Below are 27,899 nucleotides of genomic sequence, written 5' to 3'. Positions count from 1 at the left end.
TTGACCAGTACTATGGTAAAGACTGGGGGGGCAGACACCAGACCGAAGGGAAGGGCTCTGAACTGGTAGTGTTCCCCGCTGTAACAGAATCTGAGGAATTTTCTGTGGCCAGGAAAAATTGGGATGTGCAGATAGGCTTCTGTCAAGTTGATAGAAGTTAACCGTTCCTTGGGTTTCAGGGACTCTGCAATGGATCATAGCATCTGCATCCAGAAATGCTTGGTCGCGATGAATTTGTTGACAAACTTTAAGACCAGGATCACCCTCCAGTCCCCTGATCATTTGGGTACTGTAAAAAATATGGAATAGACTCCAGATTGTTGTTCTTCTGTTGGTACCTTTTCTATTGCTTGTATCAAAAGCAGGTGTTGAATGGCCTGAAGAGTTGGAATCCTTTTTTGAGTGTTTCAGTGCTCTGGAGAATAAATGAAGTGATGTGGTGGGAAACTGAGGAATTCGATTTTGTAACTGCCTGCTACCACCTCCTTGCACCAATTGTCTATTTGTGAGTCCTGCCAGACCTGCGCAAAGTGAAGTAGACGGGCACCAACAGGGAGACTCTGGTAGTCATTGCTTGGATTTTGGATCTCGGTCAGTTCTGTCTGATTGTTTGCCTTGTTTGTTGAACCTATTGTTGAAAGTGGGTCTATGAAAGGGTTGCTTGGATGAGGACCATGAGTTTCTCCTTGAGTCCTGTTGAAACTTTTGAAGGGTGTGTTGGGTACGAAAGGAAGAGGAAAAATTCTGCCGACCGTCTTGACACCTAATGAAGCATGGCATAGCCTTCTTTTTATCCCTAGTTTCTACCAGGATCTTATCTAGATGTTCGCCAAAAAGGCACCCCCCTTAGAAAGGATATGACATTACTATGTTCTTGGACCTGGTGTCTGTAGACCAAGCTCTGAGCCAGAAGGAATTCTTGCTCTAGCAGAGGATGCGATTGCTCGGGAAGCAAAAACCAATGAGTCTAGGGTGGAATCTGTGAGAAAGGAAGCCGCTTTTAGTAATCTATTTGCTCCATCAATGACTCTGGAATTCTCCTCTGGTAGCATCTTTAGTAATTTTCTTAGCCAAACGATAGATGCCCTGGTGACCATAGAACTTATTGCTGAAGCTGTGAGAGACATAGAGGATGCTTCATGAGCCTTGTGTAAAGCGAATTCAGCTTTCCTATCTAAGACATCCTTTAAAGTCCCATGACTGTCTTCTGAGACCAACCCATAACTTTGTAAAGACACCACGGGACGTCGGCCACTGGAACCTGCAAGAATTCCCTAGTGAAGGAATACAGATGGTATAGTTTCTTGATGAAATCTGGGTACTGCTTGTTATCAAAAGGTTTCTTCTATTCAGCTCTCATTTGTCTCTCAAAATAAGCTGGAAAAGGAAAGGCTTTTTCAGTGGCACTGTGCCTGGGGAAGAATTCCCTATAGCCCTCCTTGTGGGCTAACTTATGTTTTACTTCCGCATCTTCCTCAATATCGGGGTCATCATTTAGGTCTAAGGTTGCTAAGGTCTTTGAAAATAAACATTGATAATCTTCCATATTAAAAAATCGTTTTGCAGGCTCTGGGACTAGGATCTCTGAGTCCTCATCATCTGTAGAGAACTTTCCCTCCTCCCTATCGTCTGGATTGTCTGGGTGGTCTGTCCCATCAGGAGACTGATCCCCTTGTCTTTCATCTACTAACACTTGTTTCTGGGCAGCCTTGGTCAGCCAGGACCTAGGGTTCTTTCCTTTAAGTCTGCTATGTGGAGAGGAGGGGGGAGATGGGGAGGAGGAGAAGGTTGGAGATCTACGTGGCCTCTGGCCCCTAGGCTTCTGGAGGCTCACCAGTTCCTCTCTAAGCTGGCCCTTCAGAACCGCAAAAAAATCACTTGGTAGCAGGACTGGTATTAAGCCCCCCGACTCCCTGTCATGAAAAAAAACCTCTCGCAGCTCTACTCGTGAGTAAGAAGTTGTGCCAGCAGCGTCATGCAAAGTGAGGGGGGGACAACTGGGCATTTATATCTGCGTTAAACGCAGTACTTGCCAGCATTTCACCCCTCTCTCTGTCCCTGGAGTGTTCCGGTGGCTGCTGTGAGAGGCCTCTCGCTGCGCCGCTCATGGCTGCGTCATTGGAAGCGCGGCTTTGGTATGCTTTTTCTGGAGCCGCAATACTGCAGCGTTGATGGGGAGACCAAAACAAGCCGTGGCTGGGTCTTGTCGGCTCTGCTTTCGGCAGGCATCCTATCTCTTCGTCTGCTAGGAATTCATCTCGACTGCCCTGCATCCTTCTGCAATCTTTAATCGCATCCTAGCTAGCTCACTCCCCGGACTGGCAAGCCTTGCTGGTGAGCTGTAAAATGGCTGCCCTTAAGGGCACTGGCCCTGAAGAGATTTTTCTCTTTCCTCTCTCTCTGTCCTTGTGTTGCTCTTTTACAGAAAGAGACAGATAGATGGTGAAAGGAATAGGTGAGAGGAAACAGGAGAAATTGATGATTAAAAGAAAAGAAAAAAGAATAGCGCTGCAGAGACTATTTTCTGAGGTGCTCTCCCTACTGAGGCAGGAAATGAGCTGACTCAAGGGTGACTTCCACAGGAAGCAGGAAGTGTTAAATAAATAAATAAATAAATTATCCTGCCTCCCCACAGGTAGGATGGGAAATCACCCATAAGATGTCCTCTGCCTCAGAAGAAGAATGAATCATTCAGCCACTTATAGGATATGTGCATTTATTTCTTCATTCTAAAGAGAGTGGATATGGGCTCCTAAGTGAGCATATTTGCTCAGAAAGAAGGGTTGGAGTATATTGATGCTGCTGAAAATGATCTTTATGACAAGAAGCTCTATCCAGTCCACAGAATTTGGAAGAAATCACTTGACTTACCTCTATTATGATATAGGCCAGGCAAGCAGATCATGAGGTAACCACAGTTAGTGCCATTTCTGCAGTGATGGTCCTGTGGCCCCAACTTCCACTGAAATCCACAGGTCTTGTATGGTAAAAATTGTCATTAGGCCCAAACTAGAGATATATAGATATAAAAAAGATAAAAAGGTAGTCCCCTGTGCAAGCACCAGTCGTTTCCGACTCTGGGGTGATGTTGCATCACGACATTTTCACGGCAGACTTTTTACAGGGTGGTTTGTCATTGCCTTCTCCAATCATCTACACTTTCTCCCCAGCAAGCTGGGTACTCATTTTACCAACCTCAGAAAGATGCAAGGCTGAGTCAACCTTGAGCCAGCTACCTGAACCCAGCTTCTGCCGGGATAAAACTCAGGTCGTGAGCAGAGAGCTCGGACTGCAGTACTGCAGCTTTACCACTCTGTGCCACGGGGCTTCTGCTGTCAATTTACATCTCTAATGCTCAGTAACAATAAAAACAGTACTTGATGTGGCTTGATGACACTTGCACTTAGAGCAGTGATACTAAGTGGCTAGGGAGTACACGTGTCTCTTTGGCATGCCGTCTGTGACTCCTCTGACCATTGTTCCAAAATGTGCCACCTGGCCTATGTTTCAGGGAAGTAGGTAAGGCCCTTGCCCGGTAGAACTAAGGGTGGGAAGACGGGTCGCACCTTAAAATAGCCACCGTGGGAGGGACATACAAACTATGAGCTTCCCTGCCATACAGGCCTCATGCTGGAGACAGAAGTAACTGTGGACCTTGTAAATGGTTATGTGAAATTGGCTGTCAGAGAGCTGTGGACTGATTAAAACTAACTGAGAGTTTTCTCATGTTGCTCCACTTCATTGGCTGACATTTTCAGGGGCAGGGAAATTCTAACCATACCAATACCATGCCACATATTGTCTTTTACTAGACTGGAATGATATGGGCCAAAGATATGCATGAACAGAATCCATGTGTACTTGTAATATCTAGTCTGGACCTCAGCTACACATGCTATAAATAATCCAAACATAGATCTTAGACTGGAAGTATACAAGCAGGAGCTGACAAAAGATCAGCTAATAATTCAAAGTACATTTTGAGCTATTCCCCACCTCTGCCCTCGGAAAGTCACTCGATGATTTATTTATCCTAGGCTTGAGAAGCAGAGAAAGCTATGACATAACTATTGGACAATGTTTCCTTAGATATCCACGTTATGCCGACTCCACACTATAGAAACCCCAATGGAGGGGTTTGTAAAAGAAGTCTAGTGTTTACTTAAGGTATGATAACTCTGGTATGAAATCCTAGATCGAACAGGCTGGCCATTGTATGTCATTTAAGTACCAACTAGCCATGGGTTATTAAAAACATACTGATTGAGGTCCAAGAAGTATGTTGGAGAGAGGTATTTTGTTACATAACAATTAACCTTGTATCAATATGTTTTTAATAGGCAGATGGAATTTATTTAACATACAATAACTGCTTTATGAAATATAAATTAAATACATATTGCGAGAACTCAATTTACCCTTTTGAAAAAGAGAGAGGGAGAGAAGATGATGGTGGCGGTGGTGGTAAATTTGAGGAAACAAAGAGCCAGTTCAGACACTCGGCTTCTTACTTATGTGAGCTGTCTTGACTATTTCTCCAAGACTTACTGGGTGATCGTGTTTAATGGGATAAGCAATACATTATACCTGCTTGCACAAGCCTCACTAGAGGAAATGGTAGAACCTGAGGCCTAGTTTTCAATCAGGCTTAAAGCCTGACTAACTGATAGCACCTTGAGCAAAACCCATTTAATTTTTCGTTCCTTAGGAAATGGCTTGGTGGCAGAATATACATTTTGAGTATATATAAGATACCAGGTAAGACAAGCCCTGTGGGATCAAATCGAAAGGTCCATTTAGCTGAACATCCTGTTTCTGACAGTGACCAGATAAAAGCTTCTGGGAAGACCACTAGTAGGGTATAAAGGCAGAGGATGTAAGCAAGAAGGCAGCAATTAAGACTTTTAGTGAAAAAAAGCCCTATGGGGGTTTATAGTAGTTATATGCTTGTATCTAATGTGCCATTTGTGGGGAAAGTAGCTGAGTGGATGGAGGCAGAGAAAAACCTGGTTTTCCTGGATGACACATTGCCTTTGAGACATTTTAATTTGTCTTCAGGTCTGGTTTGGGGACAGAGATCGTTTTAGTGGCACTGGTGTGTGAAGAGGACTTCAGAGGGAAAGAAGCAATCGCTCTTCATTCTGTTACATTTATTATCTGCTTTTGATAGGCAGGCCATTTGATTCTTGTGCACCATTTAGAGAATGTGATTATTTTGAAAGGAGTGATGCTTCAGTGTTTTTGTCTTGTCCATCTCATGCTCAGAATGCGACCGTTAGAAATGCTAAGTTGATCCTTTGGAGCTTCCATGCAAAGTGCCCCAGGGGTTAATCCTCTCATCAATGCTGTTTAATATTTATGTTTAAAAGTCCAGCATATGCAGCTTGGGGGTAGGCTGTCACCTGTATGCTGATGACACTGAGCTCTAACTAAGTATCCACAGCTGTTTTCTCTGTTCTAGGCCACTGCCTGGATTGTGCACTCAAGTAGCTAAAGAGGAACAAGCTGAAACTGAATCCAGATAAGATGGGGTGTGCTGGTAGTCCAGAAAGAGTTGTGCAGCCAACACTGGATGAGATAACAATGCCATTGGCACAGTACTAGCTGGCCATCTCTCTTGAAGAAACAGATCAGCACTATTACCAAGAGTACCTTCTTTCATTTTCATCTGGTATATAAACTGGCTCTATATTTGGGTTCAGCCCAGCTAGTCCATTTTACAGGAACCTTGAGATTATTACAACACGTTGTTCATGGAGCTACCTTTAAAGAGAACCTGGGAACTGTGGTTAGTGTGACTACTCATTGTTGACAACGTTACAACAGTTTTACAATATTTGCATCTATCAGCTGTTTCTTTTCAGGCTCAAATTAAGGTTTGAGTGTTAAAGCTGCAGTACTGCAGTCCAAAAGTCTGTCCACGACCTGAGTTCAATCCCCGGTGGAAGCTGGGTTTTCAGGTAACCGGCTCGAGGTTGACTCAGCCTTCCATCCTTTCGAGGTTGGTAAAATGAGTACCCAGCTTGCTGGGGGGAAAGTGTATGACTGGGGAAGGCAATGGCAAACCACCCCGTAAAAAAGTCTGTTGTGAAAACATTGTGAAAGCCATGTCACCCCAGAGTTGGATATGACTGGTGCTTGCACAGGGACCTTTCCTTTTCCTTTAACTTTTTAGAGCCTGGAGCACACATATCCGAAGGACTGCTTTCCCCTGTATGAAGCTATGTTCCACTCACATTCATTGTGCTGACCAACTTCTCTTCATTCCTTCCTGGAGGAAAGCGGTGGCACTGGTGGCCATTCCAGGACTTTTGCAGAGATAACTCTGGAACTCTAGAAAAGGCTATCAATGGAAGTCCAGGCTATACCTTCTCTCCCTATTTTCTGCCAGCTATGTAAAATCGTCTTGTTTAACAGTACCTTTAATGCTAAATTAATCAGTCATTTGAGCGGCATCCAGATTTGCTGATTTTAGAACACTGACTTTTATGCTATTGGGATTGTAAAGTTTGGCGTCTGTTCTGTAGTGGTGGTAAATTTTTATGCAGACTGCCTTGGGTTTGCTATGAGGTAAAGAAAAAGCAGCATGGAGATGTTTTAACAATGTTGTTTTTTAAAGGCAATATTTCCCCCCTTACTGCCACAGATCATACCACATTCTGAAGTCTAGTAGCATAAGCACATTGTCACTCTGGTTCACCTTTGAAAGAAGTGCCGGTCAATAGGTGGAAACCACTCCAAAGTGACCGAGGTCTCTGTCCGATCCACAATCTGTGGTGAGATAGCTATGGGAGCAGGTTTGTTGACAGGCTGCCAGCTCTGGTATACCAGGTCCAAGTAGCAGTGCATTCTAGCCACCTGATTGGGTGTGAAGGAATTGGTGCAGTCATCATCTGGAAAAGAGAGAAAACTACAGTCTTGTGAACATGTATGCATCGTACATGGCATGGGGGCCAGGATACACTCTCCTGTCACTAAAAATGGACATCTAGGGAAAATGCAATATCGGCTATCCCCATCCCCACAGCTTTTGAGATGAATCTAGTGGCTTCACAAAATTCATAGTTCACAGGCTTAAATTTTCTATATGATTTTATCTTAGGGTTTCTCAATAGCCACAAAGAAGAAAGGGGGGTGGTGGTGGAATTAAACGAACCCTTCACTGAACCACAACAGTTATCCTTCAACACCTAATAGTTTATCAAGGCAAGATCAAACTAGATGGAATATCAAATGACCCACTGCATAAACCCAGATTTGTCCCAATCACAGATAAAGTGAAGGATAGGGCAGTCCAGGTTTTCAAAGAAAGGAAACATGCAGGTAGATGGAGACAAACCCTTCCTGCAGCCAATGCTCTCATCTTTCCCAAGTGTTTTTTCTCCCAATTGTGCTCAGTTCTTGTACCAGAGCCCAGCCATGAAAACAGAACTCCTGGGAGAGGGAACCAACATATGAGAGTAAATTATAGATGCCTTGTCTTTGATGGCCTAGGCTATCCAATCTCATTAGATCTCAGAAGCCAAGCTGGGCCAGTCCTGGTTAGTACATGGACAGGAAACCACCAAGAAGTCTAAGGTTGCTACACACAGGCCAGCAAGAGGAAATCACCTCTGAAGATTTCTTCCCTTGAAAACTCCAAAGGGTTTCCATTAAATGGTTACAACAAAGCGTAATTGCTTGGGCATAACTTGCTCTGTGCCTTCCATGATAGATACATTTTCTGCGCAGTTCCTTCCACTGTTTACAGCTTATTTGGAAATTATCCCAGCTGGAAAAGACATAGGGTGGAGTACCTGTGTAGCTCATGAAGTTGTTATACGGGGTGTTCTGAAAACTGCGGAAGCCACACATGTCGTTGCCAGGAGACGGGTCGCCACAGAGCTTGTGTTTTGGAGCTGGGTTGGTGTCATGGCAGAGGTCGCCTGTCTCAAATGAAGGCTCCGTTTCCATGCAGGGATCACTGCAGGAGAGGATCTCAGAGATGCCTCGGAAGACATGGTACAGCCCCAGGCTGTGGCCTATTTCATGGATCATTGTGTGTGTGTGGCCTGGTACACCATAGAAGGAAGGATTCAAAACAATTCCTCCTGTAGAGAGAGAAAGTGGGACAACAGTTTTCACACTGCACATTCAAAAGCTTAAAGGGATAGAGAAGATAGTGCTTAGGCAGAATTCAGTCCAGTAGATACGATAACAATTAAAACAGATATGCCTTCATCTGCTTCCCATAGCATCATTTGTTCTGTTTTAGGAATCATGTCACATTTTGCATTGTATCATTCCCAACTCCCCCATTTCAATTTCACTTCTTTTAAGTGCAGATGTAATCTATGATTCTGTATTTCTGCACCCTCTTCTGTTCCCTTTCTCCAAATTTCCACCATAAAATGTATGTATTTTTCAACATATGCACATCAGTAAATCAGCTTACACACATGCTACAAAATAAATAACATACATTGTGCATATAAATTACATATTAAAAATCCATACAAGTGTATGACCTAGTCTATATGGTCAACATCAAAAAGGTGAGAATTGAAACTGTTGGCAAAAATATAGACAGACATAAAAAATAAATAAAACTGAGAACATTTGCTCATCCACATATTTGCTTTCAAAAACTTGGTTTGTCAAAGAGCTGGCATTTTTTGCAAGGAGTGAAGAAATGGAAAATAGATAAAAATGTACATGTGATATCCAGGCCTCGAATTCAGCAGGAGCTCACAGGAGCACAGCTCCTGAACCTTTCTGAGGTTCCCCCTTCTCCTCCCCACCTTGTCCATTGAATAATAGGTGCAGCTGCATAACAATCTCTGGATGAGCTTCACCACCTATTGTTCTATAAAGTGACACCTGGTGATATCTAAGCCTTGATCTGAAAGTAGCAAACATATCATTAGAAGAGTTTGCAGATGAATCATTGAATCATAGAGTTGGAAGGGACCTCCAGGGTCATCTAGTCCAACCCCCTGCACACTGCAGGAAACTCTCAAATACCTAAATTCACAGGATCCTCATTGCTGTTAAGTGGCCATCTAGCCTCTATTTAAAAACCTCCAAGGAAGGAGAGCGCCTACCACCATGAATGACAGGGGCTTTTTCTTGGGATTGCCATCTCTATCATCAGTCACCCTGGGTCCAACTTCAGTTCTCCCTCTCCCACCAGCAGTTCAGATAGGAAACCCAGATCATGTTATAAGCTGCCAGAGACCAGAATGGTCTGTCGCACCCATGTGCCCTCAGTACCATTATGTGCAACCTGCTGGATTAACTAATACAAATCATACCGGCCTTTCCCCCCAACCACTTGTTCTCTCCTTTAGCCAGAGCATTCCTTGACAGAGAAAACATTTAAAACAACCTTCCCCCACCATTAACTTCAGCTAACTTTAACAGTTGATTAACAGTCTCATGTGCTAAATAAATGCATTTGTATGAATTAACTGAGTCAGCTAAAGGCTTCAAAAGAGACACAATATCTATTTCCCTGGAACTGTAATGCTAATAGGCAGGCGCCATTTTGTAGAAAAATATGTGGTGGAGCTCATTAGCATAACTTATTAGCATATGTCATAACCCAGCCAAAAGCAACCCAATGCAAGAAAGGAGAGCCCTGCAGGTGAGACCTGCTTGGACTGGCTAGAGATCCAGCCAGACCAAGCAGGTCTTGCTTGCTTGGAGCTCTTCTGGGCTGCCCCCACACTGCCCAGTCAAAAGACCAGCAAACCACCCACTGCCCAAAATCACATAAGAAGTGGGGAAAGGGTGTGCAGGCTTCTCCAGGGGTTAATGAGGGTGCTGGGGGCATGGCAAAGCCCCTGGTCACTGGCTGACTGCCCACTCTCCTAATCCAGGGATTATTATGCAGCTGCACCTACTATTCAATGGACAAGGTAGGTGGGGAGGAGGAGGGGGAACCCTCAGAAAGGTTCAGGAGCTGTGCTCCTGGGAAATAAAGTGATACAAAAAGTCCCCTTTTATTAAGAACACATATTCATGCCCTTGTCCTTCAGGAGATGGGTTATGACAATCCCAGTTCATACACATGGATGTGGAGCAAATGGCTCTAGGAGAAAGTGGCACAGAAGAGACAGGTACAGGTGAAGCAGGAGAGCTAGTATCGTGTAGTGCTTAGTGCTGGACTAGAATTGCTCAGGTTCCTACTTGCCGGAAGTGATGTGAGGCCAGTTATTCCCTCTTAGACTGGTTCAACACATCAGGTTAGTCAGTAGATCAATGTCCTGTTTAAAGCAGCTTCATGTGGGTTCTCCCTTCCTCTAAAATAGAGGAAGGGAGAACCATGTATGCTACCCAGAGCTTGGAGGAAAAATGAGATTAAAATATACACAACATGCATAAAATACTGCATGAGACCCTAGTACCTCTGGGCCCTGGCGTGTGAACTGCCTGAACCCCCTGAGTTGGACATCCCCCTTCCTACTAAGAAATGGCCACAACCTGCAGTCAAAGCCTTACAATCCCCACCCCCCTCATAAAACACACTTGTAAACATTCATGGGAAAAGAACAGGTGAGGCTGTCACCCCTTTAAGATCTTACTCCTCAGAGAGGAATAGACAGGAGGGCTGACATGGCCATGCAGCCGCTTTGGAATTCACCAGAGCAAGTTCTCTGCTCCCAGGGAGCTATCCACGGTGCTGCAAATCCTGCCACTGACCTTGCCTCAGTCTTTGGTTTCCTGATTATCAGTTAGATTTGGTTTGTCTGGGTTGTCTTCCTGCCTATCAGATGGACTGTCCTTGCCTTGAGCCTCCTGGTTGTTGGTCTGTCTAGCTCAGCATGATCCACATGGTACAAAGAACAGATACACACTGCAGTATTTTCCCCCTTCCCATCTCATCCTAACACACCCCTCTCATTTTATCCATGGATATGCCATACACTGGCCACCAGTGCTCCCTCTAAGCTGAGTTAGTATGAGTGAGCTCACAGTTTTTTAGCCTCTGGCTCACACATTTTTGTCTTAGCCCCAGAGCAAGCTAGTTTATGCAGTAGCTCACAACTTTAATCCCAGTAGCTCACAAAGTAGAATTTTTGCTCATAAAACATCACAGCTTAGGGAGAGTATTGCTGGTCACCACTAACATCCTTTTCTGGCAAAACATAACTTCAGGGACATGTTTTGTGGGTCCTAGGATGATTGTTCTAGCACATAGGGTGCCTATTCAAATTGAGACTGCTTTGTGCAGGGCCAAGGGAGCTGCTGACTGCCTCACTAGCCAAACATACAGAGCTCTGATAGGAAGACAGCACAGGATTAAAGAGGTTAACCCCTTCCTTTGCACCTCAATCCTAATGCAAGTTTGGGTTCACACAGCTGCCATTTAGAAAGAAAAATTAATCCGGAGACCAAGCTTCAAAACATTTCAAAACACTATGCAACTCAAACTTTTAGTTTTGCCCTTCATATGCCTGAAATGTAGTGTTGGAGAGCTTTATGGACCACCAAAAAAACAAATGGGCCCTAGGTCAAATCAAGCCTGAACTCTCCCTAGAAGCTAAAATGACTAAACTGAGACTACTGTACTTTAGTCACATGACGAGAAGACAAGACTCACTGGAAAAGACAATAATGTTAGGAAAATGAAGACAGTAGGAAAAGAGGAAAACCTAACATGAGATGAATTGACTGAACAAAGTTTGCAAGTTTGAACAAAGACCTGAGCAAGGCTGTTAGTCATAAGACATTTTGAAGGTAGTTTATTCATTGTTGGGAAACAATATAACAGCCTGTAGTGCACACATATGCCTAGACGAGGCTGCCTTCTAACACATCACAGATGAAAACCACCTCATGCATTTGTAACATTCCTGTCCGTACACCAAAAATCACTGCCTAAGCCTGGCTGCACCCATTATGTATTGCTGAAGCCTTTTTTTCTGCTTGCTCTAAACTGTATTGTTCTTAAATTATGTTTTACAGTGTATGGCCTATGGGCTGTTAAACCTGAATAAACTGGTAAACTGAATTAATTTAATAGACAGCAGTCCATCCTGCACTGGTTTCTGAGGTGGGGGTATTTAAGTAAATTGACTATAAGATAAAAAAAAACACCCTGGGCGTTTTCGCACTTACCTTTTACTGGCGCGAACACCCTCCTCACGCCGGCGGATCTGCAGGGATTTCCCACCAGAAGCGCCGGCGCAGCCAAAAGAGCCGGCAACTTCCGTCGCGGAGCCAGCTCAAACGGAAACCGCCAAGAAGCAGAAAAACGTTTGAGCTGGCTCCGCGACAGAAGTTGCCGGCTCTTTTGGCTGCGCCGGCGCTTCTGGTGGGAAATCCCTGCAGATCCGCTGGCGTGAGGAGGGTGTTCGCGCCAGTAAAAGGTAAGTGCGAAAACGCCCCCTGTAAGACCGTTTAATAGGATGAACAATTGCAGCTTGATCTTGCACCTATTTACTCAGAATTAGCTGCATAATTAATGCATGCACATAATGCACTATGCATACTTAATTTATGAAATTCATGGCCTAAGGATGTGGTTATGGCTACTAGTTTGGATAGCTTCGGAAGGAAATTTAGACACATTAAACAGAACCTCTGAATTCAGAGACAGCATTTTTTTCTCTAATATCTAGAGGGTTATTGCCTTCATAACCTCTTTCTGGATTTCCCAGGTCTGTCTGGTTGGCCACTGAGGGACACAGGATGCTAGACCAGATGGATCTTTGCTCTGATTCAGCAGTGATCTCACGTTATTAAGTAATTGCTAATACAAATACAGTGTCAAAAACCAGGAGGTGTTTCCTCACTTCTCTTTCATCTCACTGTTAGTCTGACCTCTGACAGTCTGATCCACATTTGCTTCTAGTAAAGTTAACTGAATACACTAATTTCTTTGCAACAGAAAAAAATGGGAACATGTTTTTTTCTAGCTAGAAGTGCCAGAAAACACAAATTGTCCTATAAACTGGAACTTCTAAAGCATGGGGAGCAACATGGGTTGTAGAATCCTCTACATTCTACCACAGGAGGTCTTTGGCAAGCAAATCAATGTAAAGAGTTCCCCATCCGTCTCATCTTGCACCTCCACCAAGGATCTTAGGGTGGCATACAAGGTTCTCCCTTCCTCCATTTTACATTCAGAACAATCCTGTGAGGTAGGCTAGCCTTGGGATTGAGTGGCTCATGGTTAACCAGTGAGAATAATGGATGAGTGGAGGTATGGGGGGTGTCTTCCCACTTCTATTTGGTCTTCCCAGTTCCATTCAGATCCTTTAACCCAGTGTTTAAGAACACAGAGAGTTCAGTTGGATCAGACTAGAGGTCTATCCGGATCAGCATCCTGTCTCACACAGTGGCCAACCAACTCTGGAAGGCCAATAGCAGGGCACAGAGGCCATGTTCCTCTCTTGATGTTGCCTCCTGGTGGTGATAGTCAGAGGTCTACTGCCTCCGAATGTGGACATTCCTTTTAGTCACTATAGCCAGCAGCCACAGACAGATTTATCCTCCACAAATCTCTCTAATCTCTCTTCAAAGCCTGTGGCCATCACTGCATTCCAAAGGTTCTTAATCTTTAATCTATTGACACCCACTCAATATGCAACATTATTATTGAATGCTTCCCTCAACTTCAAGCCCCAAATTAGGATATCAAAACAGCACTCCAAATAAACCAACTTTATTTATATAGGTTTTGTATCTATATCTCAGCACACATACCTGAGGCATACAGTCAATGAGACCCTAGTGTCTAATGTCCCTAAATGTTGAGTCTGATTCTCATTTTCATTTCTAAAAGATCTGGGGGAGAAGTCTAGTATTCAAATATTATCCTCAAGGCAGGATAAAACAACTCTCCTCTGCCAGAACATATGGTAAATATGGAGGAATTTCTTAAAATCAGTAACACCTCATGTTTGCCTTCAGCAGTTCTGAATGACCCCAAGATTTATAGCCTGCTCCTGTAGGGTGGTGGTGGTATGGCCCATCTAAAGGCTGACAGTATGAACCATAATACTACACTGGTGCTTTACAATTCCCTATGAGTACTAAGGTTGCCAGGTAGAGGCGAGGATCCCCCAGTCTCTGCCTCCCAATCAGCTGCCCAGCAGGAGTACTTACCTGGAGAAAGAAAAAGGACCAGGCCTCATTGCTGGCATCACACTGGAAGTAATGTTACCACACCAGTGGTGTCCACACAATGATATTTGGGCAAAAATTCTATGGTAGGAGCCAGTTTTACCATAGAGTTTTTGCCCAAATACCAGAGCACTGCCTGGATGTTACTGGTGTGATTACATCACTTCCTGTGTGATGCCGGCGATGAGACCTGGGCCTTTCTCTTTCTCCAGGTAAGTCCCCTACCATTCCCTACTGGTTGCCAAGAGGGACCAAGCCACCCTAATGAGCACAGAAACTGAAAGTCAAGGCACCAGCCCACACCAGCTGGGTGAATATCAGCTAAACACAAACCAGGCTGGTTATTTTGCAGCAAACCCATTACAAAGCATGTTTTTTTTTAAATGTATTTTTCCCATCACTAGAGATATTGGCAAAAGCCTCCCTAAGTGATCAGATAAAAATCACAATACAGGCTGGCTTGACTTTATCAGGGCAGAAGCAGCACAGCAGGTTGTTTTGCCCCCCCCCTTTTTTGGGGGGGAGGATATGTATATTTTTCACAGCTGTCAAAAGTCTAAATCAATCACAGTTTCTCCATCAAAAAGATGGCTCCCTCATCCGCATGATCTATATTCTAAAGCTTAGATCTGGACAACAGTGCGTATTTCATTTTACTTTGTTATTAAACGCATACTGCACTTATGGAAAGAAAAGGGGAGGGGAAGACTATAGGAAGATTAAACACCAAGGAGGGAGAAAAAGGGCAGAGATGGCTGTTAAAACAGGAAATTAATTTCTTTTCCCTTTAACTTTTTTTCTCATTTCTGAGTCAACTTCAAACTGCCCCTGATTCCACCCCCCCCCTCCTCTCAACTTGCTTTTTAAAACACACACACTCAACTACGGACAAAGAATTGTGACAATATAATGAATTCACGGTGCTACAGCAGCTGATTGCCACAGTTCTAAGTTAGGTAAATGGAAGGATGGTCAACAGAAAAGAACTAACTAGCGCCGACTGCTATCCCAGCAGGAGGTGCTACAGGAGAATTCAACACCAACTATCTAAAACATCTAGTTACCTGTATTAAACCTGGCTGCTCCTCTAGCTAGCAATTCTCAGTATCCCCCAGACATGCACAAGACACATAGTCTTGCGTATTTATGTATGTCCTAGCTACAGAAATAGTGCTTTCTCTCTGAAGAGACAGTAGGAGTCCTGGGTCAGCCCTTTGGGGGAGGGGGAACTGTAGGGGGGGAAATCCCCATTTTTTTTGGGGGGGGGCTTTTTGTGTCTTCAAGTCATAACCAAATTATGAGGACCCTGTAGGGCAGGGGTGTCAAACATGTGGCCCGGAGGCTGAATCAGGCCCATGGAGGGCTCTGATCATACCCTCGAGCAGCTGGTTGTCATCTGCTTCCTTCTCCCTCTCTCTGCCTTCCTACTGCATCACGGCTTGCTTTGCCAGACTTACATAATTGCACAGGAGCTATAGAGCAAAACCTCTGTTTTCTTCCTTTGCCCAGCTCCCTGGATCCCATGGGAGAGGGACAAAGCAAGCACCTTTAAGACCAACGAGTGCTAATGTTTTAAAAATGTTTTACTTTTAAGTTTTTTTAAAAAATCTTGAATTGTGTTTATCTATGTCCTTTATAAAGTGTGGGGGGGGCTTTTTGTGTCATCAAGTCATAACCAAATTATGAGGACCCTGTAGGGCAGGGGTGTCAAACATGTGGCCCGGAGGCTGAATCAGGCCCATGGAGGGCTCTGATCATACCCTCGAGCAGCTGGTTGTCATCTGCTTCCTTCTCCCTCTCTCTGGCTTCCTACTGCATCACGGCTTGCTTTGCCAGACTTACATAATTGCACAGGAGCTATAGAGCAAAACCTCTGTTTTCTTCCTTTGCCCAGCTCCCTGGATCCCATGGGAGAGGGACAAAGCAAGCACCTTTAAGACCAACGAGTGCTAATGTTTTAAAAATGTTTTACTTTAAGTTTTTTTTAAAAATCTTGAATTGTGTTTATCTATGTCCTTTATAAAGTTTACATGTTTGCTACCTGGGATTACATTTTATAACACACATGGCCTGGCCCCAAAAGGTCTAATTTATGTCAGATCTGGCCCTCATAACAGATGAGTTTGACACCATTGGGATTTTTGAGGTAAGAGATGTCCAGAGGTAGTTTGCCATTGCCTGCCTCTGTGTAGGGATCCTGGGCTTTGCTGGCAGTCTCCCATCCCAGTAGTACTTCCATCCACAGTTTGCCAAATAATGGCCTGTATCCAACCACACCATTAAGATAAATTCTAAGCCCTAGTCTTAAGAGGGGGAAGCACCAAACCCCCAGTTCCGCTGTAGCCTCCAAAATGTTTTTTCATGCAAGTTAGAAGAGCCTCAGGAACAGACTAATGAGGATCTGCAGAGGCTGGTAGAAATCAGCACAACCTTATGAGTACTGGACACACCAGGGGAAAAAAGTATTGCAAATAATCCATTAAACACACCATTCTCATCCCAGCCTTTTTCATAGTTTTCATAAAATTGTAATCCTACTTTTCAGCCAAAAAGTAGCCTCCAAAGCAGCAAAAGGAATCAAAATCTAATAAAATAAATAATGCAGTGTAAAGCTCAACACCAAATGTTCCTTGGCGAAGAGCTGCTCAGCTGGAGCAGAAGCCAGGCAAAGTGGGAAAGAGACTGGCTAATGCCTGACTTGTTTCAGATGCCCCTATTAATGTCAGTCCAAAGCAGGACTGTGGGAAAGTCTCTGCTGAACGAAGTCCCCAGAAGTTCCCTGTGCTTCAGCAGGTAGCCCCATCAGCGGCGATGTGTAGTGGAAGGAGAAAATAGGACCTGGAATCAGGGGTGTCTTGCTGCTTCTCGGCTGTCTTTCTGACTGTTCCAGTATGGGCAGTTCAAAGCTGAGAGGGCTCAAACCCACCCCCAACCTCCATACACTCATAGGGGAGAGGCTGTAAGTCAGCGGTGAACTACATGCATTGCATGAAGACAATTCTGTGCTTGAATCATGGTATTGTCAAAGTATCTAAGAAGGGTGCGGCCAGACCTACCACTTAAGGGTGATGGAAGAGCCTTTTTCTGGACCGGGGCAGAAAAATCCGACATGGCGGCGTTCACATGAACGGTGGTATAAAGGGTTGGTCCCGTTAGTGAAAAGCAGTTGATCGATCACACTGTGATGGTGATTTCTGGGAGGGGGGGGGGGGTCCATTGAACATGCGCCCAACTGTTTGGAGCTGGGAAATCAAACCTTGTTTCAGCAGCAGGGGGGAAGGGGGGAAGTTTCCAGAATTAACGTTGCCGATCCAAACCACGGAACTGCCAGGAATTATTTTCCTAGAAATTGGCAGTGACAATGATATCTTGAAATCCTCCACATTGAAAACAAAGAATTTTTTCCTGTTCTGAATAGTGGGATAATGTCCCCCCCCCCCCCCCCGCGATCCTGTGTTGATTGGAGAAGCAGAAGCATCACCTCAGATTCCCGGATGATCCGGCAATACGCATGTCTGTGAGGTGAGAGGCAGTATCGCGCGTGAGCTGTCCAAACAACAAAAAGCCGAACCTGTGCTGCTGTTTTGAAAAAGGACCGGACTTTTTCTACAGTCAAATTAACCCGATATACATGTGGAGCAAGTCGGGATGATAACGACTCCACATCGTTTGACAGATGTAAATGTCTGAACGTCCGCTTTAACTCCGCATTGGGGGCGTGGGTGAGTCGCAGTTAATGTTCCGTCTGACTGCACCCTAAGTGTCTTTTCAGCGTCAGTGAGATACAGTGCCAGTGAAAGCAGACACTAGATGACACCAATGATCTGAACAGACCCTGCGTGTCTCAGAGCAATCAGAGAGCCAAGGTCCATCTCATCTGGCCACTATCTCCAATGGCCTTTCAGAGTTCCGTTTAGCTGTTAGCAGCTCCTGACAGGCCTACTCTTCTCCATTTGAAATTATTGGTCCTAAGTATGTCATATGATAAAGAATTCCTTAAGTTAGCAGTTCTAAGACACATGAAGTTCCCGTTGTCTCTCAAGCATATAATCTTTTTGTTGCCTGTTTACCCAGTTTGGAGAGAGCCTTTTTGGATTCTAGATGGTCTGTATCAGGCCTCACTTTGGAACCTCCAAGTTTTATTGTGCTCTTTCTTTCTTTCTTTCTTAGCACCCTCCCCCTCCTCCCCCCAAAAAAATTACTTATGGGATCCATTGTTCAAGCCCCTCTGTAAGAATTCTGCTGAACTCTAAGATTTGATAAACTTTCTAATATTTCCCCCCACAAAAAATGGGAAAATAACCAAAACATATAAAGCAGACAGATATAAATCTTCATCAGGCCACTGTGGCCACATAGGAGAAAGTAATTTTAAAAGTATGATGGGAGTAAGGTTTTATAATGACAATTATAAGCATTTTAAGGTAGATGCTGAGCTGATATAATTTAGTACACCTTCTGGTGATGTCAGGGGTGTGTGGCATATGCAAATAAGTTGTGCAAATGAGCTCCGGCACCTCTTTTTCTATGAAATGACCCCTGCTCTATATGGTATTATCCCAAAGGCAAAGTCTTGTAAGCAAAAAGCTACATGGATCAATTTTTAGTAATCCTGGCTAGTGGCCATTGATAGACATATTCAATAGACATTGATAGACATATACTCCTGCAGCAATAAATTCTCAGGACTAATTATGTTTGCTTTTGTTCAGCCTGCCGGTCATCTTCATTATCTATTTTTGATGTTTTGCTAGCTGGCAGAGTCTATTCCCTCTATTCTCTCCCATGGTGCCATTTGTGGTTTTACCAACCACTGCCATGCCCACCCGTTTCCTACCTACAATAACAAGCCTGCATTTTTCATCATAAAAAGATGCTCCACCACCAAATATTTTGCATCCAATCCAGCTCAGCAATGCTACAAGTTAGAGGCTCATCCCCAAGGTGATGCCTGTAGGCTCTATGGTACCTGTCAACAGTTTACCTGGTGCCTGCCAAGTATTTTCAGAAAGTGGTTGGAGCCAGGTAGGGTTCTTGTCCACTACAGCTTCTGATGGGCCACTGGAGATCTGATTGGCTGGACAGATTTTTAAAGTTACTTCTCTGGCACCTGCCATCAGTTCTGGTTTTATTCTCTCTCACATTTCTCTTTCCCAGGTGATTTTTAAAATGACCCCTCTTCTCCCCTGCACTTGGACTTTCTCTGGGTGTATTTATGGCACTACCTCCTGCAAAAGGTATTCTGTGGTTGTACCCAGTGTTCCCTCTATGCTGAATTAGTGTGAGCTAGTTTACAGGGGGTTTTTTAAGCTCCAGCTCACACATTTTTGTCTTAGCTCAGGAAAAATGGCCCCAGAGCAAATAAATTCATGTAGTAGCTCACAACTTTTAATGCCAATAGCTCATGAAGTAGATTTTTTGCTTACAAGACTCAACAACTTAGAGGGAGCATTGGTTGTGCCCACTACCCTGTTTCAGATTCCAAAGGTACCCACAAGCTCAGAAGGACTGGGGACCCCTGATATAAGATACGAGGCTGTTATAATTTTTATTTATTTAGTAGTATTTTATTTATTTATTTATTTATTTAATCTCCCCCACTCAATGTTCCCTCTGAGCTGCAGAGTCTTGTGAGCAAAAATTCTACTTTGTGAGCCACTGGCATTAAAGTTGTGAGCTACTGTATACATTATTGTGCTCTGGAGTCATCCTTCCCTGAGCTAAGACAAAAATGTGTGAGCTGGAGGCTAAAAATTTGTGAGCTAGCTCACACTAACTCAGCTTAAAGGGAACACTGGTCCCTCTGTGCGCTTTGCCACTCCTACTGGCCAGGGATTAACACATCTTCTTCACGCCATTCTATCCCTCTCCTTCTTAAGACTGCAGCTCACCCCACAAGGGATTGGGCCCTCCCCAATACCTGGAATGGATGCCTTCTCCTCTTCCTCCCTGTGCATGATAGAAGAGGGAATGGTACTTCCATAACACTCTACCCAAAATTTGGAAATAAGTATCAGAAAGCATAGAAAATTCTGAATACACTGTTTTCTGGAAGAACGAGTAATTTGAGACTCCAAAATTTAAGGGAAATGTGGACAAGGAGAATTTTGGAAGCATTCCTTGCATTCAGCATGTCCCTGCCCTTCCTCCATGTTGATGGGCAAGCGGCTCTTTGTTCTCTGTGCATGGCTGACACTTGGTTCGGTGGTACTGGAAAATCATGGGCCACGTTTTGTTCATAAATCTTTTCAGTCCTTTGCTTATTCATTGTTTTGTGGTCTCATTTTCAAATCATCTGTGGATTTATGATAGCAAGAAAGATACTTCCAAAAACAAAAGTTGGAATTCTAGCAGGAAGCACAGCAAGACTGGGCCACAGGAAAGTGCAGAGCTACATAAAGTCTGTGGTGTAATCAATTGTGTTAATATATAGAGTGCTGCGGAATTCTTTTCACATTCACACCTGATTAAGATACACTAATATTCCTTTTGCTATGGGCAGGGCAAGCTGCAGTCTTAAGAATGAGAAGGAGAGAATGGAGTGAAGAAGATGTGTTAATATTTGGAAGGGGGAAAACTGAATGAGAAGATTCCTGATGCATCAGTTTTGCTAAACAACAACCACCACCAAGATCAGGTATTCTGTAAATCAAAAATACCAGAAGAAATTTGGAGGAGGATAGCTTTGGAAACTATGTTATGCCTTTTCATAGACTGCTTGGTCTCAGGTCATTTATTTGGCCCACACCAATCTGATTTTTCTGATGTTTTATATTGTTCAAAGACTGCATGTATTTATTTACATCCCACTTTTCTCCCCAGTTGGGACTCAAAGTGGCTTTTACAACACTGTTCTCCCATCCTTCATTTTCTCCAACAACCCTGTGAGACATGCCAGGCTGAGAATTTGTGACAGGCCCAAGGTTACTTAGGCTGAGATCACACACACTAAATAATGCACTTTCAATCCACTTTCAATGCACTTTCCAACTAGATTTTACTGTGTGAACTGGCAAAATCCAGTTGGAAAGTGCATTGAAAAATGGGTTGAAAGTGCATTATTTGGTGTGTGTGATCACAGCCCTAGTGAGCTTCCCTAGTAGATGTGGAGATTCAAACATGGATTGCCCAGGATCCTAGTATGCCACTCTGTCTGCTACACCTGGCTCTCCAGTGGTTTGTGATGCTACACTGTGCAATTATTTTATTGCTATTGTTTCTATCTTTGTTAGGAGTTGCTTCAAGCAGACACCTGGAGAAGCCATCAGCCAATATGCTTACATACACAAACACAGACAGGTATCTCACAATCTGGGACTCTGAAGCTTGAACAAGGAACTTCAGACACTGGAACCTAGTCACCATCATGCGCTTCAATGTGCATGCTTAAACTTCAGAGCACTCTTCAGACACAGGCAGGAATAGGTGAGTGAAACATTGGCCCCTGTGATATGAAGGTTGCATGAAAACTCCAGACTGGCCTAGAAGCCTAATAGACACTAGATATGCTGACTGCTTCATTACAGGATCCAGGTTTAGTACTGACTTCAAGGCATGGGTTGGAAAACATATGAATATATGAAGCTGCCTTATACAGAATCAGACCCTCGGTCCACCAAAGTCAGTATTGTCTACTCAGACTTGCAGCAGCTCTCCAGGGTTTGCCCCGCCTACTTGCCTGGATATTTTTAGTTGGAGATGACGGGGATTGAATCTGGGACCTTCTGCTTACCAAGCAGATGCTCTACCATTGAGCCAACGTCTCTCCCCATATACATACCTTCAAAGTACAGTCACCTACTGCCCCACCTTGACCTTGATGCCTAGTGCCAAATGACTTTAAAAACAATCCATCCCCCAAAATATGATTGCCTACCAATAACTCACAGCCTGAAATAATGGCACTTTTATGAAGCATTGAGTTTGGACAACATATATGCTGAGACACAGATGGAGGCTAATAAATCACTGTTCGGAATCCCTCCCCTCTTGTTTCATGAATTTCCTTCCCTCCCTAAGCCCTTTGCAAATTGCACACATGGAGAAGATGCCCTACAAAGTAGCTTCTCTGGAAAAAAAAAGGTGAAATATTTTCAGCCTGACATCATTTGAGAAATACTGTAATATACTTTTGGGTTTATAATCTAATATTTTCCTGGTTGCAAGCCAGGAAGCTGGGAATGGTGAATATTTTTGTGTTTTGTTTTTCTTTCTAAATCCCCTTGGCTATTTAAAACAGTTACTGGAATGATAAGAGATCAGATTTAAGGTTAATCTTTGCTAGCCTTTTCCTTCTTTACTACAAGGATGAGTCACAGGAGGCAGCTTTCATGTTTGAACAGGGGTGGTGTCACGGCTTTCCACAACAGGGCATTCCCCATAACCCACAGCCTAGCAGAGGGTCCACTATTCACCAGAAATGTGTGGTCCATGCAGAGCCTGGGAGATCATCCCAAAAGAGATGCTACTGCAGCCCCTGGTGCAATCTTCTGTTTCATGCTGTGATTGGAGTGGAATGCCTTCATGTCTCTTCTAGTCTTGCTGGCACCAACAGGGTTACAAGGCACATGAAAAAGCCATGCCCCACCCCCTCTTCCAGGAGGAGATGCACACACACACACACACACACATCTTTTTGAGGGTGCAGCATGCATCACTGGAACTTGACAGAAAGCATTTTACCCAGCCACCTCACCCAAGAACTTGGAGCCAGCCCTCCAAGCCAGACTCACCTAAGTGTAGCAAAGCTTCTTTGTCCCAGGGCCAGGTGGCCACGCCAGCCAGCTCTTCTTCAGAGGAGTTAGCAAAGAAGATGTTGAGATGTGTTGACCCATCCAAACTGAGGATATTCTTGAGCTCTTTGACATCTAAGTATGCTCTACAATAGAAGAAAGACAGGACAGACAAGTATGAGCAAATGCTCAAGAAAGATAAAAGGCCTTCTAAAATATGTCAACATCTGGAGAGCATTAGAGCAATAAAAGCTTTGCTTGATATAAGTTTACATTATCACAGGAATCCTTTCAACATTTTTGTTAAGTAGGCCAGGATCCTCCTCCTCTATAAGACAGCTAGGGGAACTGAGGCCGAGAGAGGGTGTGGCAGATGTGGGGTGGTGGCTGTGAAGCAGCTACCTTTTGAAATGAAGAATGCCCAATCCCCCACTCTGGTTTCTCCTTTGAAAAAAAGAATTGGTAGTGTGTAAGCAAAGCATCTCCTAAGTCTCTGCTTTGGAAACCTGCTACACCAAGGTTGTACTTACGACTGAGGTAAATAGTTGGATGAGAGACCTCCAAGGAATGCCAGGGCCATGATTCAGAGGTAGGCAATGGCAAACCACCTCCGAATGCCTCTTGCCTTGAAAACCCTAAGAGGGTACCATAAGTCAAGCTGTGACCTGATGCCACTTTCCTTAGACACTTGGCTCAACAAACAAGATACAGAAAAAAATTTATTTAACAGAACATGAAGTATTTAATAAGGTAAATCTTATGCATGGATAAGCACAATCCTATACAGTAAAACAGGCTCACAAGTAAAAGAAACAAATGGATTTGATTCCCTCTTTCTTGTCAGGTTACCTCAGCTGCTTCAAGGGTGCTCTTTTACCTCACAGAGCACTTTTTCACAGAACCTACACACACTAATCAGGAATGACGGGCCCTTAACAGGATGCTTATTTGTCACACTAAAATAAGTTTTATTTCCTAAGCTGACCCCCCCCCCCAAGCCTAAAAAAAAGCCTTTCCAGAGCCAAGAAAATTCATGTCCAAAAAAATCCCCCCCTTTTTTTGTCTTCCTCACCCTTCTTAAGCAAAGGTTGACTCCCTCCCTCCCTGATTGGCTGACAGTCACTTGGATTTAAATGAAGCCAAAATCACACTGATTGGTTCAGAGTTCTAGGGGAGAGGCGGGACTTTTAAGGATGATTGGGGAGGGGAAGGGAGGTTGCTTAAGGCTACCTGGTGAGTCAGTGGCTGAGGTTTCCAGGGCTTTTTTTTTTTTTAGCAGGAATGCACAGAAATGCAGTTCGGGCTGGCTTGGCATCAGGGGGTGCGGTCTAATATGCAGATGAGTTCCTGCTGATTTTTATACAAAAAGCCCTGTGTGAAACAATGGTTGTGTCAGGTGTTCCTGCTGGACTTTTTCTACAAAAAAAAAAAAGCCCCCGAGGTTTCAATGGGCGTTTTCGCACTCACCTTCAAGTGGCGCGACCACCCTCCTCACGCCGGAGGATCTGCAGGGATTTCGCATAAGAAGCGCCGGAGCAGCCAAAAGAGCCGGAAAGTTCCGTCGCGAAACCCGCTCAAACGTAAACCGCCAAGAAGCAGGAAAACGTTTGAGCGGCTTTTGCGACGGAAGTCGCCGGCTCTTTTGGCTGCTCCGGCGCTTCTTATGCGAAATCCCTGCAGATCCTCCGGCGAAATCCTGGCGTGAAGAGGGTGGTCGCGCCACTTGAAGGTGAGTGCGAAAACGCCCAATGTGAAACCTTACGCATCACAGCTCATTCCCTTAACTGCTGCAACCCAACCAGTTTTTAAATCACCATAGTCAGTTTTTTCCCCCTTTGGAAAGATAACAGCAACAGAGGTACTAATAGGGTAGATTAGAATATACAAGCCAAGCTTAGATTTCTGGGGAACAGCTAATGAAACAAACAATTTGTCCGCCCCACAGCTATATCACTCTGCATTTCAGGCTGACCTCTGACTGAAATGGAAAACTTGTGTCTGGATTGTACTACCTTTAGAATACAGGTGAGGGATCATGATGACTGAATGCTCCTCCATACAAATCCCACTCTACAAAGGAAAGCACTTGTCTAGAAGAAGAATTCAAGCCTAGTCACCACACAGACACTGTGTCCAAGCTTTCTACATGCGGTGTGTGTGTGTGCTGATAAGTGTTCGATCAGTCTGAGATCCTTACTCTGGGAATGACTTTTTGGACAGACATTTGGTACTGCTAAAACTCACTGAGCCAGCCCTCCTTTTTGCACAGACATGCACACGCACTGCACTATTGTTGCTAGAAGGCAAGTCTGGGAAAAATAAGATGAGACTCACAAAGAGTGGGAAGGAAGAAAGCTGACAGCAGCAGCGGGGATGGCAGGGAAGGATTCTGTAGTCTTTCCAAGGTTTCAGGAAACACTCAGAAAAAGTTTGAGAGGTTTCTTACAGTTTTTTTCCCCCCAATGCACCCTTGGAAACAAGCAACCCAGTCTAAGATGATGGTGGAAAGATTTTGCCCATTTCTCTATGCTGCATCACTTTGCTACCTAGGGTTACTAGGTCCCCCCAGCCAGTAGAGGGTATTGTGGGGTAGGGTTGCCAGATCCAGGTTGGGAAACTCCTGGAGATTTGGGGAGGACCAGGAGCTCCATGGGGTACAATGCCATAGAGCTTACCCTCCAAGATATCCATTTTATCCACAGATCTATAGCCTGGAGATGACCTGTAATTCCAGGGAATCCCCTGGAGCAGGGCTGGATTAACAATTAGGCCAAGTAAGCACTGGCCTATGGGCCCCCACACCTTTAGGGCTCTGGGCCAGCTTTTCCCCTGCTTCCCCCCTGCTTGCAGCTCTCCCAGCCTGCATGGGCAGCCAGCAACTGAGCCACTCTTTGCCCAACTTCCCTGGTGTGGTTGCTGCCGGCAGTGTCGCTAAGTCTGCCTCTCTCTGCCCCCACCATAGCTTTGTCAAAGGGACTTTTGAGAACATGTCTTTCAGGCTGCAGCAGGGGTGCTGCAGGTGGTGGTGTGGGCGCTCCAACTCTGAGATAATTTGCAAGGCGGCCCCCAAGATTTTGACTGCCTCGAGGCCTCCACAGGGTTTAATCCAGCACTGCCCCAGAACACAGACATTTTCATCATGGAAATCGACACTTTACAAAGCTCACCCTGACCCGCTACTTTCTTTCTGCTGAGAGATGTCACGTTTTAAAAAGAGCAGCGGAGTTCAAGTTCCCGAAAGGACGAGGTGGAGAGGCAAAACATGTGGATGTGTTTTAATCAGAAGACAAAGCTTGGCAGAAGGGAAAGAGAAGGTGGAAATCAAGGGGACAGCGGATGCTGAAACTGGTCTGGGCACTAAAACGTAAATCTGCCGCTCTTCTCTTGATGCCTCATTAGCAACGCAGGCAAGCTCCTCATGGGAAAATACCAAGAGTATCAGATACTCGGTGTTCAGACTCAAGAAACTGCCACCCCAAAGAGCCCAGATGACTCTGAGAGCTGTTGAACTACTTTTGGCTGGCAGGGTTGCCAGCCTCCAGGTGCCACCTGGAGATCTCCTGCTATTACAGTTAACCTCCAGATGACCAAAACCACTTCCCCTGAGAAATTGACTGCTTTGTATGGCATTATAGCCTGCTGGGGTCCCCACACCCTCCCACCCTCCCCAGGCTCCACTCCCAAAATCTTCAGGTATTTTCCCAAACCAGAGTTAGAAATCCTAGTGGATATGCAAGCTCTGTTTGGCAAAAAAGGATTTTAATCTGCAAACAGGGCCATAATCAGTGGTGGGGCAGACGGGGTGGCATCCCCATTCAAATCAAGGCTGCCCCTTCCTCTCAAGCCCATTCACTTTCACTTTAATTAACTTGTTTAAGCTGCAGCTTCTCCTTCACTGCAGCTTCTCCTTCTCCACGGTTCCCCTCCTCCTCCTCCTCCTCGCTCACCTTCCGGTAGGAGGAGTTGGAGGGGGAGGGATAGAGAGCTTGATCCACAGGGTCAGCCGGCTGCCATAAGGGGTGGCAGTTGGGCAGGCTGTGGCATGGCTGTGTGTCTGTGTGCCCAGCTTCTCTCTGCCCCTCATGCTGCCCAAGGGGAAGCAGAAGTGCATGTCTGCACACACACACGATCTGGAGTGTTTCATCTAATTGAATTAGCTACACTCCTCAAAGCCCCAGCACACACACACCCCCCAGGGAAAAATTCCTGGATACGGCCCTGGCTGCAAATCACAGCTGTCTGAAACCCCAACTCTCCAGCTTGATTTTGTTTCTCCCTGGTTCAAATCAAATCAACGAGTCCTTATCTTTGACATCATTTTCTGTTCCCTCACACTGATTCCCCCCCCCACACACACTAAATGCATTTGTCCAGAGTTATTTGTGGAACAATAAATCAGCATTATACCTGTGCTACATGTAAAAAAAGAAATAAACTAAATGCCATACTATTTGTGTATTTTTTTAAAAAAACAAAACCCTGCATGTTTGTTTTCATGATACAACCATATTTACAAAACCAACTGCAAAGCACAAAGAGTCCCTGAACAGATGAAGAATACGAACCAATATGAAAAGAAATAAAGGAGCGATTATTTGCTCAACCCAATTCCAGATTTTGTTTGTTGGAGAATCACAGATTCTACACCTCACGGCTACAGACAAAGGCTTCCCAAATGTTCCCATGAACTTCCCTTCACCCCCCTCTGCCCCTCCCATTTGTGAGAAACAATCCCTCCAACAAATTATTTCCCCCAAAATAAGTGAATTAGGGAAGCAGAGGACCATGAGAAGAGTTTTGCTTGCACGGTGGGTTTGGCTTTTCCTTGTCCCTATTGGAGCTCTTCTACCATCCATGAAAGCCACTCCACAGAGCAGAAGACTTTTCAGAATTGTATGTAACGAGGGGGTGGCACTGAACTGAAGAACTAACAGATGCCAGTATAAAACATTTCTTGCCACAAATGTGCATAATTCATGCTCCTCGGGTTGTAAAATTGAATTTGGTGCAGAATATACACAGCCCCACCTGCAGCACACATCCCGACAAGTAGAA

At 44.6% G+C, this 27,899-nt stretch overlaps 1 protein-coding gene across 1 annotated transcript in view; it reads right to left on the bottom strand.

Annotated features, from left to right (window-relative positions):
* PAPPA (pappalysin 1) overlaps positions 1-27,899 on the bottom strand; it is a 334,943-nt gene that overhangs the window by 241,455 nt on the left and 65,589 nt on the right. The window contains exons 3-5 of the mRNA XM_060251617.1: positions 22,845-22,990; positions 7,797-8,090; positions 6,701-6,893 (exon numbers count right to left, since the gene is read on the bottom strand). Coding sequence (XP_060107600.1) covers positions 6,701-6,893; positions 7,797-8,090; positions 22,845-22,990 — 633 coding nt within the window. The remainder of the gene's footprint in view (positions 1-6,700; positions 6,894-7,796; positions 8,091-22,844; positions 22,991-27,899) is intronic.

The sequence above is a fragment of the Heteronotia binoei genome, chromosome 12, assembly GCF_032191835.1.
Source record: "Heteronotia binoei isolate CCM8104 ecotype False Entrance Well chromosome 12, APGP_CSIRO_Hbin_v1, whole genome shotgun sequence".
Lineage (NCBI taxonomy): Eukaryota > Metazoa > Chordata > Lepidosauria > Squamata > Gekkonidae > Heteronotia > Heteronotia binoei.
Note: the sequence above shows the minus strand (reverse complement) of the source record. Positions and strands in the feature narration are given on the sequence as shown.